Source organism: Chenopodium quinoa, unplaced genomic scaffold (genome assembly GCF_001683475.1).
Source record: "Chenopodium quinoa cultivar QQ74 unplaced genomic scaffold, ASM168347v1, whole genome shotgun sequence".
Taxonomy (NCBI): Eukaryota; Viridiplantae; Streptophyta; class Magnoliopsida; order Caryophyllales; family Amaranthaceae; genus Chenopodium; species Chenopodium quinoa.
In genome coordinates this window covers 727,584-746,113 of record NW_018745026.1, presented here as the reverse complement: position 1 = coordinate 746,113, position 18,530 = coordinate 727,584, and the positions used below count along the sequence as shown (strand labels likewise).

General features: G+C 32.1%; 2 protein-coding genes across 2 annotated transcripts; one reads left to right on the top strand and one right to left on the bottom strand.

Annotated features, from left to right (window-relative positions):
- Positions 1–5,645: 5,645 nt before the first annotated feature.
- Positions 5,646–7,072, top strand: LOC110709070 (BRI1 kinase inhibitor 1-like). The gene has a single exon (XM_021887281.1). The coding sequence runs from the start codon at positions 5,803–5,805 to the stop codon at positions 6,871–6,873; it is 1,071 nt and encodes a 356-aa protein (XP_021742973.1). The 5' UTR covers positions 5,646–5,802; the 3' UTR covers positions 6,874–7,072.
- Positions 7,073–13,826: 6,754 nt separating this feature from the next.
- LOC110709050 lies at positions 13,827–14,762 on the bottom strand. The gene has a single exon (XM_021887259.1). The coding sequence runs from the start codon at positions 14,760–14,762 to the stop codon at positions 13,827–13,829; it is 936 nt and encodes a 311-aa protein (XP_021742951.1).
- Between the last annotated feature and the right edge of the window lie 3,768 nt (positions 14,763–18,530).

Sequence of the window (18,530 nt, the reverse complement as noted above, 5' to 3'; positions counted from 1 at the left end):
ATTAATTATTGATTATTATTATTATTATTATTATTATTCATTGATTATTATTATTATTATTATTATTATTATTATTATTTATTGATGATTATTATTATTATTATTATTTATTGATTATTATTATTAGTATTATTATTTCAATTATTATTATTGTTGTTATTATTATTATTATTATTATTATTATTATTTATTGATTATTATTATTATTATTATTTATTACTTATTGATTATTATTATTATTATTATTATTATTGTTATTATTATTATTATTATTATTATTGTTATTATTGTTGTTGTTGTTGTTGTTGTTGTTGTTGTTGTTGTTGTTGTTGTTGTTGTTGTTGTTGTTGTTGTTGTTGTTGTCGTCGTTGTAATAAGAGCTTAAAAGAATGAAATTTGGCTTTATATCATTAGACGTAAATTAAGAGCTGAACTGAACTGAGTTGAGCTGAACTGAACTGAACTGAACTGAATTTCAACGGAAGAGAACAAGCCCTTAATAATATTTAATTGAACAATTTTCTTCTATTTGATTATTGTAGGGTTTGTATGAGTCATACCCACTTTCATGCGTTTTTAAATCTTGTACCTTATGAGTTTGAAATATGAACGTGTGAATTAAATTTATTTTAAAGACGAGGGATTGATTTTAGTCGGTGTAACTCATACTTTATATCATATAACTATATTACTTGAACTAAACAACCGCTTATAAGACTTTCAAAACCTATGTCATTAATAATGAAGCTTTTTTTTTTTTGTTTTATGTTATGTTGTGAAATTGATTTAGGGTTTGCAATGTTCATGAATTTATGAAAAACTTAGGAATTCTGAATATTTGTAATAATAGTTTTTTTTTTTTTTTTTTTTTTTTTTTTTTTTTTTTTTTTTTTTACAAAGACAAAGACAACAATTATAAATCATACAATTTAATATACAAAAGTGAGTAAGAAAATGCGTCTTGTTCACCTAAATTCATTTTTTAAATGACACAAATTTGAAATAAAGGCTAAGCTCCATTTTTTTTTAAGTGTTCAAAATATGCTAAGCGTATTATTTGGTGGTATAGAAAGAATTTGGATCATTGAAGTTGAATCCAAAAACTCCATTAATCGATTGAATAGCTAAGCACACCAATTTTAGTGTAACCTGTCCTGTATTTTGCCCCACCATTTTGAAAGTTTCACTCTCTGTCGAATAACCATAACCCATTAATTTCAAAATACATTACGTTTTTATAACAAAAATTTTTAATTAACATAATTTCACCACATACACCATCTTGTTTTTCAAATTTATTTTGTGCCAACCCAACCCATCCAAATGGTCATGGGCTCGATTGGCCTATACAACCTAACCCATCTTAAAGTCATATTTACCTCTTTCACTTATAAACTAGTCATAATTTATACCTATTTATAGGCCATCATCTTACTTTAAGATGACTAGTTTATAATAATGGCAATGGGGCAAAAATGTAATAGATTTTACTACTCCTTGTGTGCAATGTAACACAATTTCTTGTGTTTGAGAATTTAAATACACTTGCATTGCTAGCATGCCCCTATGAAATAAGTAATGCACTTTTGTTGGACTATGTGTGTCCCTTAATGTCGATCTTGGAGATTACAACTTAATATTGTAAACAAGTGAACATACAAGACCCTTGCTAGTGTACTTGATCACTTGAAATCCGGAAGTAGGTAAAGTTGGAAGAGAAACACAAGTTTTAATTTGGGATTGATTAAATATATAGAACTCTCAACTTAAATTTACAAATGGTCTCTTGGTGCCTATTTATAGGCCATCATCTTACTTAAAAGAGATGTCTTAGAAACTTCCATAACCTTAACAAATGGGAGAACCTAGATCATATCCATGCTAACCTCCTAGAACATTCTAAGTATCTAATGTACATACATAGAACATCCTAAATACATTTTCAAATGTACAAGAACACCCTTGAGTATTCTAAAAACATCCTTGCTAGAACACTCTATCTCAAGGGCGAAGTAAAACTTAATTGAGGAGGGGGTCGGTCTAATAAAAATGATATTGATGAGGGATTGAGAGTGTCCAATATGCATGCATCCATGTTACTTTAATAAGTGCGAGTAAGGTGAAGCACATATAAGATAAAACACCAGAGGGCCATGACCCTCTTAGACTCGGAAAAATATATCCGAAACACTAGAAAAAGAATACATATATTTTCTTATGTTTTAACATATATAATTAGATATGATCACAATAAATTGGTTTATGTTTAATAACATATATATAAGTGTATTTATCATTTTTTTTATCAAAAGTTTTACTCCTTAATACTTTAATAATATAATATGTAAACACTTATTACTAAATTATGAAACATGAATAACTTCACGTCTTCACCGAATTGTCATTTGACACTTAGCCATGGGCGCAAAAGAAAGCGATGGGAGGCCAAAGGGCCAAATTTTTTTTTAGCTTTCCACGTTTACAACTTGGATTTACTAAGAATTGATTAAGAAAGATTGCTAATAAACACATGAATGATGAAGTTTATTTGAGTGGTTATTGAAGAAAACACAAGAAAAAAGGGGGATGGATTTGCAAACCTATATGAATGTGAAATCTTTGTTTCATGCAAACTTACCTAACCATTTTTCTTCTTATTCTTTATTTTCTCTTGTTACTTTTGTAAGTTTTTAGTGAGACTAGTTTTCAATATTAATTGAGAGACTTAATTTAGTGGCACCCATTAAATAATGCTTCCATGATTGAGATGTTGACCTCATGATACCTTACAAAAATCCTCTATGCATGTTGGACCACTTCTACACGTGTGTTCCGGGTCTACCATGACCTCTTTTCATCAAAACTTGGCTTTAGCATTTAATTTATTTATTAATTTTGGTCGGTACACACAAGCTGATGATCTATCTCACTTATCGTTAATATTAAAACTCAGTTTATTATTTATAAGTCTCTTGTATATGGGTAAAAAATAAGGTTGAATGTTGTAGTTATTTTAACTCGTGACCTCGGAAATGTTAATGTAGCTCCCACTTTATCTATATTTATTTAAACTTAACTATAACATCTTATTTAAACTTAATGTAGCTCCCACTTTATCTAAATAAGATGTTAATGTAGCTCATGGTCTGCCTCACTTATTGTTTATCATCCCTACAACCCATTTGTATCATAACACTTCAACATCTTATTTATTTATCGATCTATCCTAATTGGTACATAAAATCTTATGATCTGCCTCACCTATCATTTATATTAAAGCTAGATTTGCGAGCCGAGTCTCATGTACGTAGACATAGGAGGCCAAACATGGTACGACTGGCTCTAATATGGGACCTTGAGATTGCCAATGGAGCTCCCACCACTTGACCAAACTATGCTCCATAAACCTAGCTATATGATATGGTATAGGGAAGAAAATTGGTGCATGCAAGTATTATATGCAATGCATATATACAAAAAAAAGGGTCCATATTTGGCCAAGTTTGTCCACGAGGTGTATGAACCGTCACTCTCTTTTTTCTCTAGTCCTCATTGGAAAGCATATATCTTTGATAGTACACTTCTTAAATTCTAGGCCTTAAGTTTCTATCTCATCTACAATTCATTGTCCTTTTGTGTACTTCATCTTTAATAGAACATGGTTCTAAACATTGCACTTATCTCATTTCTTATTTATTTATTTGATATTGTTACATTTTGTGAATTAGACCATACCTTCAAATAGGATATTGTCATAGTTATATTGTTCATTCCTTTTGCAAATTGTCGTCTCAATCTGCATTGTATAAGTTGGTTCTATATTATAAATGCTACTATGCATGTTATTGATTCTTTCAAGATTATGTTATCTTCATTATTGCTTGTCTTGCAATACTGTAACTTGCACAGTTAAGCTATTTGGATTTTCTTACTTCAGAAGAGAACATAATTTTCAATGATAAAGCATATAATAGGAGTAAGATTTAATGAACATTGAAGTAGGATTTAATTTTACGTAAATCTTTGGGAAGATATCCATAAAAACTAGAGAAAAAAAACATATCAAAAAAATAAGGGACCTATGAAAAGAGGAGAAAGATAAATAAAATCATGATTCAAATAAACTTATTTTGCAATTATTTTATCTTACGTTACTATTAAAATAAATCAAAGAAAGTATAAAGCTTATTCTATTGAAAGAAGCCGAGCCTCCCTTTTGACCATATATATTTGTAGATTATTGTAACATCATTTGCTTGTATATATTCGAAAGCTTTCTAATACTTCCTGCGTTTATAAAGTGAACTAATCCGTATAAATTAACATAGCAAGAAAAATAGTGGGTGCATGTGATTACATTTTGTAGATTGAATGGAACACTACAATTTCTTGATTTGGAATACTAAAAACACAAATCAATTAAACATGTACTCTCTCATATCCATTTGAGGATTGAGAATTTACGTACTTTACAACCACAATGCATAAAATTCAACTATGGTTGAAAGCATATATCCATTTTTTTTTTTAAAAAAGCATATATCCAATTTTAATGCATCATAATGCTACTATTTCTTGGAATAAAATGATCATACTTTGTTTTATTTTATGTTTGGTTTTTATAAAATGCAAATAGTAGCACAAAAATTTAGGTAGAGTGGAGGAAAAGGATTGAAATTAAGACCAAGTATGGTCTGCCATTATAATTTGTATATTTCCACAATTTATGCATAAATAAACATGGTTCAGAAAAAGAATTTTTTTAAAAAAAGAGATATTTTCACCACATTTTGCAGCTTCCTTCGTCTTTTTATTCCTAAAATCCCAAGTGCTCAAAACGGACAAATCAACCCACTCCCAAACAAAAAGCACACTCCAACCATACATGTAATTGCGTGCAAATCATGTACTACTCATACTTAAATACTATCAAATTTTAACACTAAAGTTGCTTCATCCATTCAAAAGATTCCTCTCCAAATACCAAGTTTGTGCTTTTCTTCACCATCTAGAAGGGTAATTACAATTACTTGAGTTTACTCAACTCCTTTTGTATCTCCACTAAAAGATTTTACTAAATAAACGCCGACTATAAGTCAGTTAATCGTTATGTATTTCCGCTAAAAGATTTTACTAAATAGGCGCCTCTATAAGTCAGTTAATCTAACCATATATGTCAATATTTAAGTGTAATGGGTAAGAAAATCCGCTATTTTTGAGCTAAAGTAGATGATCATACTCAAATTGAACTTGTGACCTCAAACATGTTTGGTTATTTGCTAACGTTAATCATTTTAGATACACAACAGTGAAATCTATAAGTTAATTGCAGTAATGATTTGTTTAAGTGCAAAGTACATGAACCGATATATTTTTGACAGCTTACATAACGACCAAGTTGTTGTTATTGGATTTTCCCCCATTTTTTCCATTATAATACAGATTATATTAAATAGTCCATGACTATCTAATCACTAAATTAGGGGTATAATCATAGCCACTCCTAAAGATGAATAACTAGCTCTTAAGACCTAAATTGGACCCACAATTTCTAACAAAAACAGCTAATCAAAAAACATTATAAGGTCACCCCACAAACACACTATACACTATACACTACATACGTCAATATTTGTATGTGAATATAATACAATACGATCACCTTCTTTTTCTGTATTCTTCTTAAAATAGACATTTGCTTCTTAAACCAACTTATTTCTTTCTTGCCTCTAAAATCTATCTCTAAACTCTCTCTGTTTATCTCTCACTCTTTCTCAACATCCATCCATCTTTATTACTACCATGTCCATGGAAACTCAGCAACAAGTTCGGCACGAAAATCGTAATATTCGGGATTCAGAAACAGAAGGAAAAGAGCTAGCAGAACAGGTAGTGCAGCAGCAAAGAGCAACACCAGGTGCATCAGCAACGAATTCACCAGCATCTTCACCATCACATGAATTTTCCTTCACAATCTCATTGCATACCTCTGCAGCAACGACACCGAAAGCATCATCATCGCCTTCGTTAGCAACGAAATCGAAGAACCAACAGCAGGCACCATTAGCAATTGATTTATCTCCTGCTGATGAAATCTTCTTCCATGGTCATTTACTTCCTCTCCACTTCTTATCCCACCTCCACGCCTCCTCTGCTCGCCCCTCGACTCATTCGTTAGACGGGTTTTCCGGCCCAATCAGAGACGCCTTTCATGAAGAAAAGCCACTCACAAGCAGCACTACTGATAACAGCAGCACCACCTGCAGCTGTACTGAAGACGACGACCAGTACATCTCATTCGACAAAGATTACAGCGAAATAGAAATCAACAACAATATAATTGGAAACGATTTCAGAAGCAAAGAAAGAAGCAGAAGCAACAACAACAACAAGTTCAAATCATTCTCCCTCTTTGGATTATCAAAATGGAAAAAACTGTCTGACAGTAAAGAAAAAACAGAACACCCAGAAAACTGCAGCAGACGAAATAAACTGAAGTCTGATGTAACTCAATTTCTTAAGAGATACATCAATATGGTGAAACCACTGTTATCTCCCAGAGGTGGGAGAAGGGATAGTGTACGAGTACGAAGGCAATCGTACTCGTTCTCGGGGACGGTTAGTCCCCGAGACAATAGAGAGCTAATGAGGGGAAGACGAGGAGAGTTTTCGGCTCCTGCGTCAATGAGGACATCACCTACTAACAGTGGACTTCTTTTGGCTACTGCAGGGGTGCCATCACCTTCTAGTGATAGCACCATGGAAGAGTTGCAGGCTGCTATTCAATCTGCTATTGCTCATTGCAAGAATTCCATTTCAACTGAAGATAAGAAATCATCACAAGAAATTTCATCATCAATTTCTGTAAATTAAATTAAATTAAAATTAGCATTCATTATTAATATCAATATAATCATAATTTTATCTTCATTTCTTGTTTTCAAATATAATTCTTTATTTTAGATTGCATTAGGCCCTATTCTTTTGAGTTTGTGAGCAGTTTAAAGCAGATTTCAGCAGAGTAGTAGACCATATTAACTCAAAAGTACAGAGCCTTGGTATATTATACTCCCTCCGTCCCAAAAAGAACGACCCATTTGGCCAAAAACTTTGTCCCAAAAAGAATGACCCATTTGCATTAAAACACCCACCAATTTGCTACAATATTTGTGCAAAATTAGCTTCCCCATATAAAAATTTGATTTTCCATGTTATTTTATTACTTTTTCTCTCTATTTTTTTTACAAACCCCATGTAAATTTATCTTTCCAATATATTTTTACTTCTTTTTACTTAACTTCCTTAATACCCGCGTAATCAATCCAAATGGGTCGTTCTTTTTGGGACGGAGGGAGTAGATGTTAACTGTATGCTAGTAAATGTTGGCACGTGGTAATTACGACAGTACAATAAATTGAATTTTGTCTACATCATTATCTTCATGTATAGTATTTTAGTCGTCGGTTTGAAAAAACATAATGGCAAATGAATTAAAACCTCATATTCATGGTACAAAACACAAGGTTTGGGAGCTTCCAACCAATTTTGGTCCAATAATGGTTGGATTGCTAGCTCAAAACAGTTCCAACAGGGCCTGCCTTTTGCCCCACAAGTTTGAGGTGATGAATACAATTTGTTGCAGGGGATTGATCGTTAGTTCCAGATGAAATTATTATAATGTACTTGTCATTTTAATTAATTCTTATCATAACCACCACTAAAGACGTGTAAGGATGGGGCTACGATGATAAAACTGACAATAAATCGCGCTATTAGTGTTAATTTGATACGATTTGTGTGATAATGAATTAACAATACACGTTATTATGTTTAATGATGTGCTCGTTACATTATAGCAAATAAAGGATACTATGTCACAGTTTATGTAAAAAGAAGCACGAATTGACATTGTTGAGCACTAATGAATATTATACTTAAAATACATTTAGAGACCCTAGTTATATGATTTTGGGAAAGAAATTGCATGTAAACATGGATAACTCTGAGCATATTATCTGCAGCTTAATTTCATTTCAGTTCAGCCCAGATTATTTTTTAATTTCCTTCCCTCATAAACAATTCAGTTCAATTCAATTTAGCTCCAATCAGTTCAGTTCAGCTCAGTTTAGTTAATCAGAACAACCCCTTTATTGTGAAGTCTAATTCAAGAAAAAGGTAAGATTGTATACAACCAAATCATATGGACATGATAATTGATTTTTTTTTGAAAAAAGTCATATGATCTTCGTTTTTATTTTAGCAATTTCAAACACAACACTGTTCTTGTTCACTTAATTTCAAAAAATAAAAAAAAAAACAATTTTCTAACGAGACTATGATGCATATATGATGATTCTTGGAATTGAACTTGAGGAGACTAGATTGCTCATATGTCAAATTAAACAATGCATCTGGATCAACAAGTCATGTCACAATAAAGGACACTTCTAATTAATGCCAAATTTTCCTAAAACGCATGCAACATAATAAAAGACCTGCCATACTACTATACTAATATGGTGTACACATTTAATACAAGAACAAATTAAGTACATTATTGTACAAGTGGATTAGGTTGAAAAATAATACGAGTACCTACATTGATATAATCGAATATTTTATTCAATTTGCACATAAATGGAATTCATATGTAAATTTGGATCATATGGAAAAAAGAAGAGATAAATAATAACATAACAACCACAATTAGACGAGAGATATAATCTAAAATATAGAAAAATATTTCTATTAAAAAAGTGATGCACTTGTTTAAGAACAATTGTATAAATTAAATAACGCACTTATACAGAAATAAATTTGGGTAGTAGCATATAGCTGAAGCTTCGTTGTTAGCAGATAGCAAATTGATAATGTGGGTCATTTGATTTGAAAACTCAAGACTTTTAGAATAAAGGCTTAAGAGTACCTCAAGTACTATAATGTGCAATGATATCTATATGTACTAATGCACATGCATGGCTGCATGCTAACCATGTTATTAATTTAGTTACGCCCCGAAACTAATCAAATCATAATAATGATAATAAGCATGATGGTATTCATGATTAGTGCAACTAATCACGAGGCGAATTAACGATCTTTTCCTTCTAAGAACCTCCCTTAATTATGTTTAATTAGCTCATAACCTTGGTAACTAGAGCCCACCCATTTGTATTATTATTTTATATACTTCTCTTCTTTTGAAAAAAACTACTACTTTAGGACCATTGTTATGCTTTGATTAGCTAGAAAAAGTGATTTATTGTATGTATAAACAAGATTATGTGTATAATTACGCGTGTGTGTGCAAGATCGAAATCCTGGTAGATCTTCTAGTTTGATTATTTTTTGGTAGTTTGAAGAATTAAGCATGAAGATACCTTATTAAAGTAATTCATTTGATTGCTCGATCTTAATTTAGATTTACAGCAGAGATCAACTTTTGCATCTTTAGTAGATGATCTTGTAATAATAATTAAGAAAGTAATTTGCTTTAATGAATTAACGAGAAAGCATTTTGCAATGATTGAAATATTCAATTAGCATAGGTAAATTAAAAAATGTAAATAATTGACTAAAGTAAAATCTTTTTTGATTTATGAGCTTTAATACACGTGTGACTGACCTTAATCATCCTAGAGCAGTGCAAAAATGCTTGGACGCTTTATTATGAAGAACTTGGACTAGATAAAGTACTTAACTTATACGAGTAATATATGATCGCGTCCCTTATTTTATGGCACTTTAAATTGTCCAAAGAATAGTTGGGTACTTGTAATTAATTAAATTGTATAATAATTAGGTTATATTTGGCGTTAGCATTTGAGGTAGTGAATTAGCATTTTGATCAAGTCTAAACCCCACTAGGAAAACATAAGAGTGTTTTTGAAGGTAGTGGTTTGGATAGCGATTAGCTTAGTGGTAGATGTAGCATTTGGGTAGCTTTTCTAAAACGTTAAAAACAGTAGCGTTTCATAGTAGCGAGTAGCGTTTGACAAATTTGATTACTTTATTCAAACAATGTGTAAGAATTTTAATGTAATTTAATATTGCAATCGCCGCTACTTTTGCGAAACGCTCATATTATCAAACGTTACTTTTACAGCTAAATTCTACCCATTACTTCAACACTAGCGTTTGAGTAGTTTTTAGTGGTTTGATTGGGGTCAATCCACTGCTTAACAAAAGTGGTGGATGTAGCTTTTATGAAAAGTTAAAGTATTAGCTTTTGAAGTTACATGTATCTTTTGAGATAGCTATTAAAAATTTAATCTATAGTTTTAAAAATAAAATATTGATTTTTATATGTAAAAGCTAGTCAACCGCTACTTTACCGAATACTCATACCTAAATTATCTATCTTCATAGTTAACAGTTTATTGACAGCTAAAAGCTACCCACATAGCTAACAGATACCTTAACAGCTATGTTTTGTCAAACACGCCCCACAGCTTCTCACTAGCCGACCGATAAAAGCTACATGCTGCCATTAATTTTGCCGAAGTATTTGGACATATATACATTTTATTTTTTGGTAGAAAGCAGCAGCTAAATAAATTAATACTATTGAAAAACATCATAGAGATAGACAAGTTTCAACAGTATCAACACAGTGGTACAAATTCTTCACCCATCTAACTTTGGATTGGACTAGAATAAGCCCAATAAGGTGGTTCAACACCTTCAAAATACAAAGCTATCTCCGAAAGAAAGCAGGACGATTGTTGTCAGATAACGTAGTATTAGGATTAGGGGGGGTTGTTTATAATTTAAGAAACTAGGTCAGTTCCTATGTCATGGGCGATATATTTTAATTTTCATTAATAAATTAACGTTTAATTTAATTAAATTTTTTTAAAATAACTGTCAACAAATTTTTACTAAAATATACTAGTAGTTATTTTCTTCTTATTCATACAAAAATTTAAATGTTGAATATCACGTGAAAACGTTGTTTAGTGTTTCCTCTGTAAATGTCTTTGTAGAAGATATGATTTCTTGTAACTCCGGTTTATTCGTTTTTACATAAGTATGTAATTCGACTAGGTGTTTCCTTACTTGCTCAAGTTCTAATGATCAAGATAACCGTTCGTACCGGTATAGATAGTCACTGCTCTTTGACCGTGAGAAGGGCGGATTGGGGTTGTTTGAGCAATTCACGTAATCGTTGCCCCCTTGCCAACTGATTCCGAGTAGCTTTATCAAGATTAGAAGCAAATTGGCAAAAGCTTCTAATTCGGCAAATTGTGCCAGTTCCAGTTTTAATTTACCAGTTACTTTTTTTTTCATGGCTTTAATTTGAGTGGCGGATCCTACTCGAAAACCAGAAATAACCACATTAATAGCCGACCTGATTCTAGCATTGAATAGATCGGCGGATAAGAATATTTGTCCATCTGTAATGGAAATAACATTAGTAGGAATATAAGCTGAAACATCTCCCAATTGGGTCTCGACTTAGTACTTTAGTCCAATGAGTACTTTAAAATTATGTCGAATGACTCTTTTTTAAAACGATCGGTAATTCACGACCGTTTTTAAAACCATTCGCTAATATTTCATTTTACCGACTTGACGCCTGTCGGTAATATTGATTGCTAAAAACGCTTTTTCTTGTAGTGGTTTTTGATCATATGGGTAATTTTAAGTTTTCAAAGACAAAATTGATGTATCCTTTATATTTTTTACTACTTCGGATTAATAAAAGAAGTATATATAAATTATATATATAGGCTTCCCCCCCCCCTAATCTAGTAATTATTCTGTCAAGTTTATGAAGATTATACTACCTCCGTTAATAGTTATGTGCAACTTTTGCCATTTCGAGATTATCGAGGTTATGTGCAACTTTCCATTTTCTTTCTATTTTTAGTAAAAAAAAAGGTGAAAATTACTATATTGCCCTTACTTAAAATTTTTATTTTGTTAATTATTACCCTTATTATAACCTAATCTAATTAACCTAAGACTAATCAGATTCTCCTAATCTAATGATTCCCTCCTTTTATGTACCCATTTCCCCCCTTCTCTCCTCATTTACTTACATTTCCAACCACCAAAATTAAATTCTGATGGTTGGTTCTCTCTATATTTTCTAGGGACTTCTTAAGATGAACCCTAGTTCATCTTCTGGGTTTTTCTCTCTCCTCTGTTCTTGCGATTTTCTCACTTCTTCTCTCCAGATCTACTCTTCTCTTCTTCAATCTTTATCAAACAAAGTCCCCCATAACAATGGTGAACTTGGATCCTTTAAAGGATTCTTACATGACCATAGACGACAAGGGAGAGGAGAATTTGATCCAAAACCTCATCCACTACTTTGAGGTTGGATCTCCTTTCCCTCGTCAATTTTACAAGTCCAGTGAGACGGGTCCCTACTGTACTTTGTACACTTACAGAGCCCTTGGTCAAGTTCTAAAAAGTATTGACGAGGAAGAAAGAGCGAAGAAGGAGGAGGGTGAAGGTGAGTCCCGCTGTAAATCGCTTGATTTCTCTGAGATGGCTGTGGATCTGGTTACTGAGAGTGGTGAGGGAAGTTCTGTGGTCCCAACAAAACCTAGATCTAAGAGGGAAAGGCGACCCCCAAGAGTTAGGGCTACAAAGAAGGCCACGCGTGTTGCTCTGAGAAGGATGCGTGGCCTCCCTAACCACGAGTTGATTGAGTTGTCTTCTGATGAGGAGCCTGATGAGGAACCTCTAGCCAAGAAACCAGAAGAGCCCTCTTGTTCTGTTCTTGTTGTGAAGTGCTATGTGATCGAGGCGGATGAACCCTTCGGTTCAACCCTTTGAGTAGCTGCACTCATAACGATTTCTAACCCTAACTTGAATTGTTTAATTTTTGTTATTGAGTCCCTTTTATGTGATGTTTGTGTATGCTTGTGACTTGATTTGTTTATGCAAGTTCTGTTCTGCTCTTGGATTTGATTTGTTTATGCTGGTTCCGTTCTGTTGTGATCTTGGATGGCTGCCTTTTGTGAGTCCTGTTTATGTTCATACTTATGTTTGTTGTTGTTGAGTATTGGGACTGTTGGATTAATTACTGGTGGATGTTCTGGTTTGGTTGGCTTCTTCCTTGGATAATGATTGGTTGATGTTCTGGTTTGGTAGCCTTCTGTGTTAGATTAATTTTTGGTGGATGTTCTGGTTTGGTTCTGTTTATCATGGATTTGATTAATTTATGCTACATGTTCTACTTGCTTGGATAATGATTGGTTAATGTTGTAATCATGGCTTTTGGCTTATGGGAATTTGATTGTTGAATGATGAGCCTTAATGATGGTTTGTTGAGTTGGTTTTTTTGGTTGTTGTGTGTAACATGTTCTCAATGATCATATAGGAAAGAACATTATGTAATGGAGTTCCCTTTATATGCTGGTTGTTGTGGATATTGTTGAGTCCCCCCTTTTAATTGACTGTAGTGTTGTAATGGAATCCAAATGATAAAAGGACTCCTATGAAACACTTTTTGAATATAGGTCTTGCTCCACCAATCACTATATAGTGATTGATGTTGAGGTAACCATGTTTGAAGAGTTGTGTATATAAAAAAAAAGATCTCATGATGGATTAATTTAATTAAGTACTTTTGGCCATTTCATTAACTTTAAAGTATGGCTACAAAAAGCTTGTTACATGTGCACTAGAACTAAACCATCACTTCCTTTGATGTTTGTTTCAATTACCTACATACAAAATACACCTAACCACCTATTAATTGGTACCAAAAAAAAAAAAAAACTAAACAAAGGAGAAATTAAACCTAGCATTGTTGACTCCTAAGTGGTTATGTGTGGCAGTGTTTGGTTGTCTTCTGTGTCTCTTTGTAACTAGTCTGCATCTACCTCCGTGTCTTCTGTTTCTGCTTCATGATTTCCCTGGGGTGCTGGCCTGAACATAGTGTTCAAGTATTCCACAGCTTCCAAAACTATACTTCTATCCACTTCAATCTGATTTGGTAGAATGCCAAGATTCTCCAACTTTTTCTTGTTCATATGTGGGATTTTGTACTTGTTTCCTCCCTTTGCCTTGAGTATTTTGATCATACAGCTTTGTAAAGTCACCCAAATGTACTTTTTTACTTCTGGTTTGAAATTATTATAATACTCAATAACCTTTTCAACAAGCTCATCTACATTCTTTGGGAAAGACTGATATTGCAAAGACTGAATTGATCTGAACAGACCTAAGTCCAACACATTCAAATCTGGTGATTGTGCTGGTTGGAAAACAAACTCAATGTTGAATCCATGTGCTTGTGTTGCTGCAATGAACTCTTCATCTCTTGGTATTTGATGTGGCCTTGCATTATCCCACTGAATGACCACATTTTTGGGCAAACTTTCTAGCCATTTTTCCACTACCGCTGGGATGACTTTGTTAATTAACATGTCTCTTATTGCCTCTCTGTTCACATTTTGAAGTGGTTTTGTAACCATTGTGCCACCTGGTCTGTTTTTACTTGACTTCTTTGCCCTTTCTTTCTGTGTGAATGGGAATATCCCATACTTCCCATCATGTAGGAGTTCCCCATTTCTCCCATAAAGAGGTTTCTTTATAATGGCCATGAACATAGCTTTTAATTTGAACCTTCTTGATTGTTGAGCCATATAAGGATCTTCCTCACTTGGTAGTAGATATAATCTCCTTTTATCTGGGTTGAGATAAAACCATTTCTCATCAATGTCGATTGCATACTTCATGTCATCAAATGTGGGGTTCTCATTACCTTGGATTGGGTTTATGTGAGACAAAACCCACTTCATTCTTGCAACCTTGTGATATGAAGTCAGTGCTGGCTTACTGCTTGCTGTGTGTGTTCTGATTCTTCGATCCCCTTTTTCTTCAAATAATGAAGAGTTACATGTGAAATATTGAGTGTTGCAGCATATGATCTTTCTGTCTGCCTTAAGTGCAGTGGGACTGACTGTAGGAATTCATCAGAAAATTCCCTTGGCTTTGGACCTGTCCTGCCTATCTTTTTGGACTTGACATCAATCAAATTCCCTTCTGCCAACTGCTTTTTTATATCAGTGAAAATTCTTGTGATTGTTGATTTGTGAACCTTGAATTTGATTGCTACTTCCACCTTGTAGCCTCTTGGTAAGTTACCATCTTGCATTTTCACAAGCATTGCATCAACTATCTCCCTCTTTTGATGCATGTTGAGCTGTTTTCTGTTTGGTTGGAGAGTCCCTTCTTCAAACAATGATGCTTGAATTTCATCTTGCTGAGTTTGATTGTTGTTGTTTATGCTTGACTGTTCTTCTTCTTTCTCTTCTTGCATGTTCTCATTGTCTGAGTTGTACCCCTCAAAGTCAGCATCTTGTATCTGTTCTTCATACTCATAGTACAAATCTGCCATTTCTTCTTCTGTAATTAAGTCATCATGTCGAAAAAAGGGTCTTCATCTATGTCTGTCATGTCTTCTGTTTGCTGTTTGAACTTGCAGATTGCTGTAGATGGTGAGGGGGTGGGCTGATGAAGGTTTTTTATTAGATGATGCTGCCCTAAAGATGATGCAATGATGATATGAAGACTAATTATGTGTAGCACTAATTTTAGATTAGGAGTAATTTTTTGGGTTTAATGTGGGCTAAAGGTGTGTAATTAGTGCTAACTTTTGGCTATTTTGAACAATCTTTTGAACAAACATGATTGTGTATTTATTGTGAAGCACAGAATGCTTCATGAATATTGGAGGCTGCTATTTATAAGCCTCATAAATGCTGAAATGATGATCAGAAATTTAGGAAGTTTAACTTCTTTTTTTTAAAAAAAAAGTTAGAGGGAACTTTTAAATTCCCAAATTCAAATTTTTTGTTAAAAATTGGGGTGGGGTGGGGGGGGGGTGTGGGGGAAACAAACCCCACCAAAACAATATGATTTCCCCTCCATATTTGCAAGTGAGGGGAGGGACCAACTTTCTCTCTCCACTCCTATTAATTAAGTCACTTTACTCCCTCTAATCTTTGCCTCCATCTTTTGCCTTGGTATCCGTAATGCCCTTCAAAGTTGCACATAACTATCAACGGAGGGAGTATATTATAAAAAAAAAAATTCTCAAAGATTGCGTTTTTTTAAAGTAATTATATGTTGCCAAAACACATACATATAGTAGTTGCATATCTATCTATAGAACGTAGAAGATCTTTACTTATTTTATACAGTTAATTGTGACAATTATTATTGTATATATATATATATATATATATATATATATATATATATATATATATATATATATATATATATATATATATATATATATATATATATTTCTTTTGAGGAAACACCTGTGGGATTTCATTAAAAAAAAATAGATCAATTTCCGCCAAAGTTAAGAGACTTTGCGGAAAAGGATCTAAGCAAATAATTTCATTACAACCTCTTGAGTCCCACCTAGCAACATGGTGAGCTAGAGTATTATCAGTCCACTTAACATGAGAAACATAAAAACTAGCAAAACATTGAGAGAGAGTACAAATATCATCAATCAACATACACAAAGGATTAAAACCTTCTGCCTTCTTCTTGGTTCCTTGTACAAAATAATTTACTACTTCCTCCGTCTTTTAAGTTGACACCGTTAGTTTGACTTTACACTATTCACATAACACGCCTTGACTTGCTTTTGTGGTTTATAAATACGATGAAATATATTCATGCGGGATCTTGTTTGAATCTTTTCAATGTATATTTTATTAATATCCACTTTTTATAATTTTATAATGTTGATAATTAGAGATATTAATCGTTAAAAATATGTGTTGACAAGCGTGATAATAGAAATGTGTCAACTAAAAACGCGGAGGAAGTATAATATAGAAGTTTTATAAAAGGGTTTTTTTTTTTAAAAAAAAAAAAAATTAAAGACACACTAGAAATTAACACGTATCATTGTCGATGTGTCTTTTACTATATAGTTATTGATTGATTTCATTTTTTTTTAAAGGGAAGTCAATGAAAAACTTCAGTTTTTGAGAATTTTCAGCCCTCGAGAACATCACAAACAAAATATCCATGCAGAATAAAAACAGGTGTATAGTGTATATAATAACAAAAGGTATCCTTGACGTAAACCACGGCTTGAAGGAGTCTGAAACTTGATTAACAAGTGTCTTGAAAGGCACCGTAGACATACATTGCGAAAAGAAAAGTTAGGCAGTTTATAAGATCGGAGATCATAGGCAGTTTTTTTTTTTAAAATAAGACAATTTTTATTTTTTATTTTTTATTTATATATATATATGTATATATATATATATATATATATTTTGTAAGACTCATATATATATATATATTTTGTAAGACTTTAATAAGACAATCTTTTAAAAGCAATCTCAAATGAAAAGTTATATATATATATATATATATATATATATATATATATATATATATATATATATATATATATATATATATATATATATATATATATTGTAAGACTTTAATAAGACAATCTTTTATAAGCAATCTCAAACGAAAAGTTAGATAGATTTATAAGATTGGAGATGTAGTTATGGCTAGCTTGGTTAGCTTAGATGTGTACTAAGAAACATTCAGGTGGAGTAATTCATTTTCTCTATTTGTAACATAATATTATATTCGGTTCCAATGTAACTAGATGTCACTTTATCACAAATCAATTTAAATTATGTAGTCATTTTCTTTCTTTCTTTCTTTCTTTTTTTTTTTTTTTTTTTTTTTTTTTTTTTTGGATATAGTTTGTATTTTGTAGCTTCATTTTCTAAAGTGTCAATTTGTTTGTTAAAATTGTCAATCAAAGTTGTATTAAAGTTAGGTCTTTTTTTCAATACTAGGTTATCAATAAATAGGATATTTTCCTTGTCATAACGAATTAAAACTTATCACACTACATAGCAATGTCATTTTCATTTGACGAAGCATAATAGTTTCTAAGTTTGATGGCCATTAATGTTTGCAAACTACTTCTATATGAGAATAAGCTAAAATTATTAAGTTAAGTTCATATGACATAATTAAATATGTATTGTGTGCTTTCATGTTATTAATTCATTCAAAAATTATTATATACTTTGTGTCTAATCTTTCATTCTTATCTTAACGTCATATCTCTGTGTTAACAAAAGCTTCTGTGTACATATACATTGATAACAACAATATAGGAAGTAAATTTCCACGAAATAAATTCCAACATTTTATGCAAGCTAAGGCCCCGTTTGGTTTAATGTAAAACATTTTCAATGGAAAATTAGTTTTCATGGAAAACATATTTTCAAGGAAAAACACAATTGCAAATTAGTTTTTCTTTGTTTGGTTGCATACAAGAAAAGTCCAAGAAAAATAAAAAATAAGAGTGGAAATGTAAGGATGAATGAGAGAGAAGTAAAAAAAGAGGTAAGGAGGAGAGAGGAAAATATGACTTCCCTTGTTTTTAGAAGGAAAATGTTTTCCATCATTAAGGATGAAATTTTCCACTCTTGAAAAATTGTTTTCCACTCCTTAACAAACCAAACAAAGGAAAATGGGAAAAAAAAATGAAAAATTCA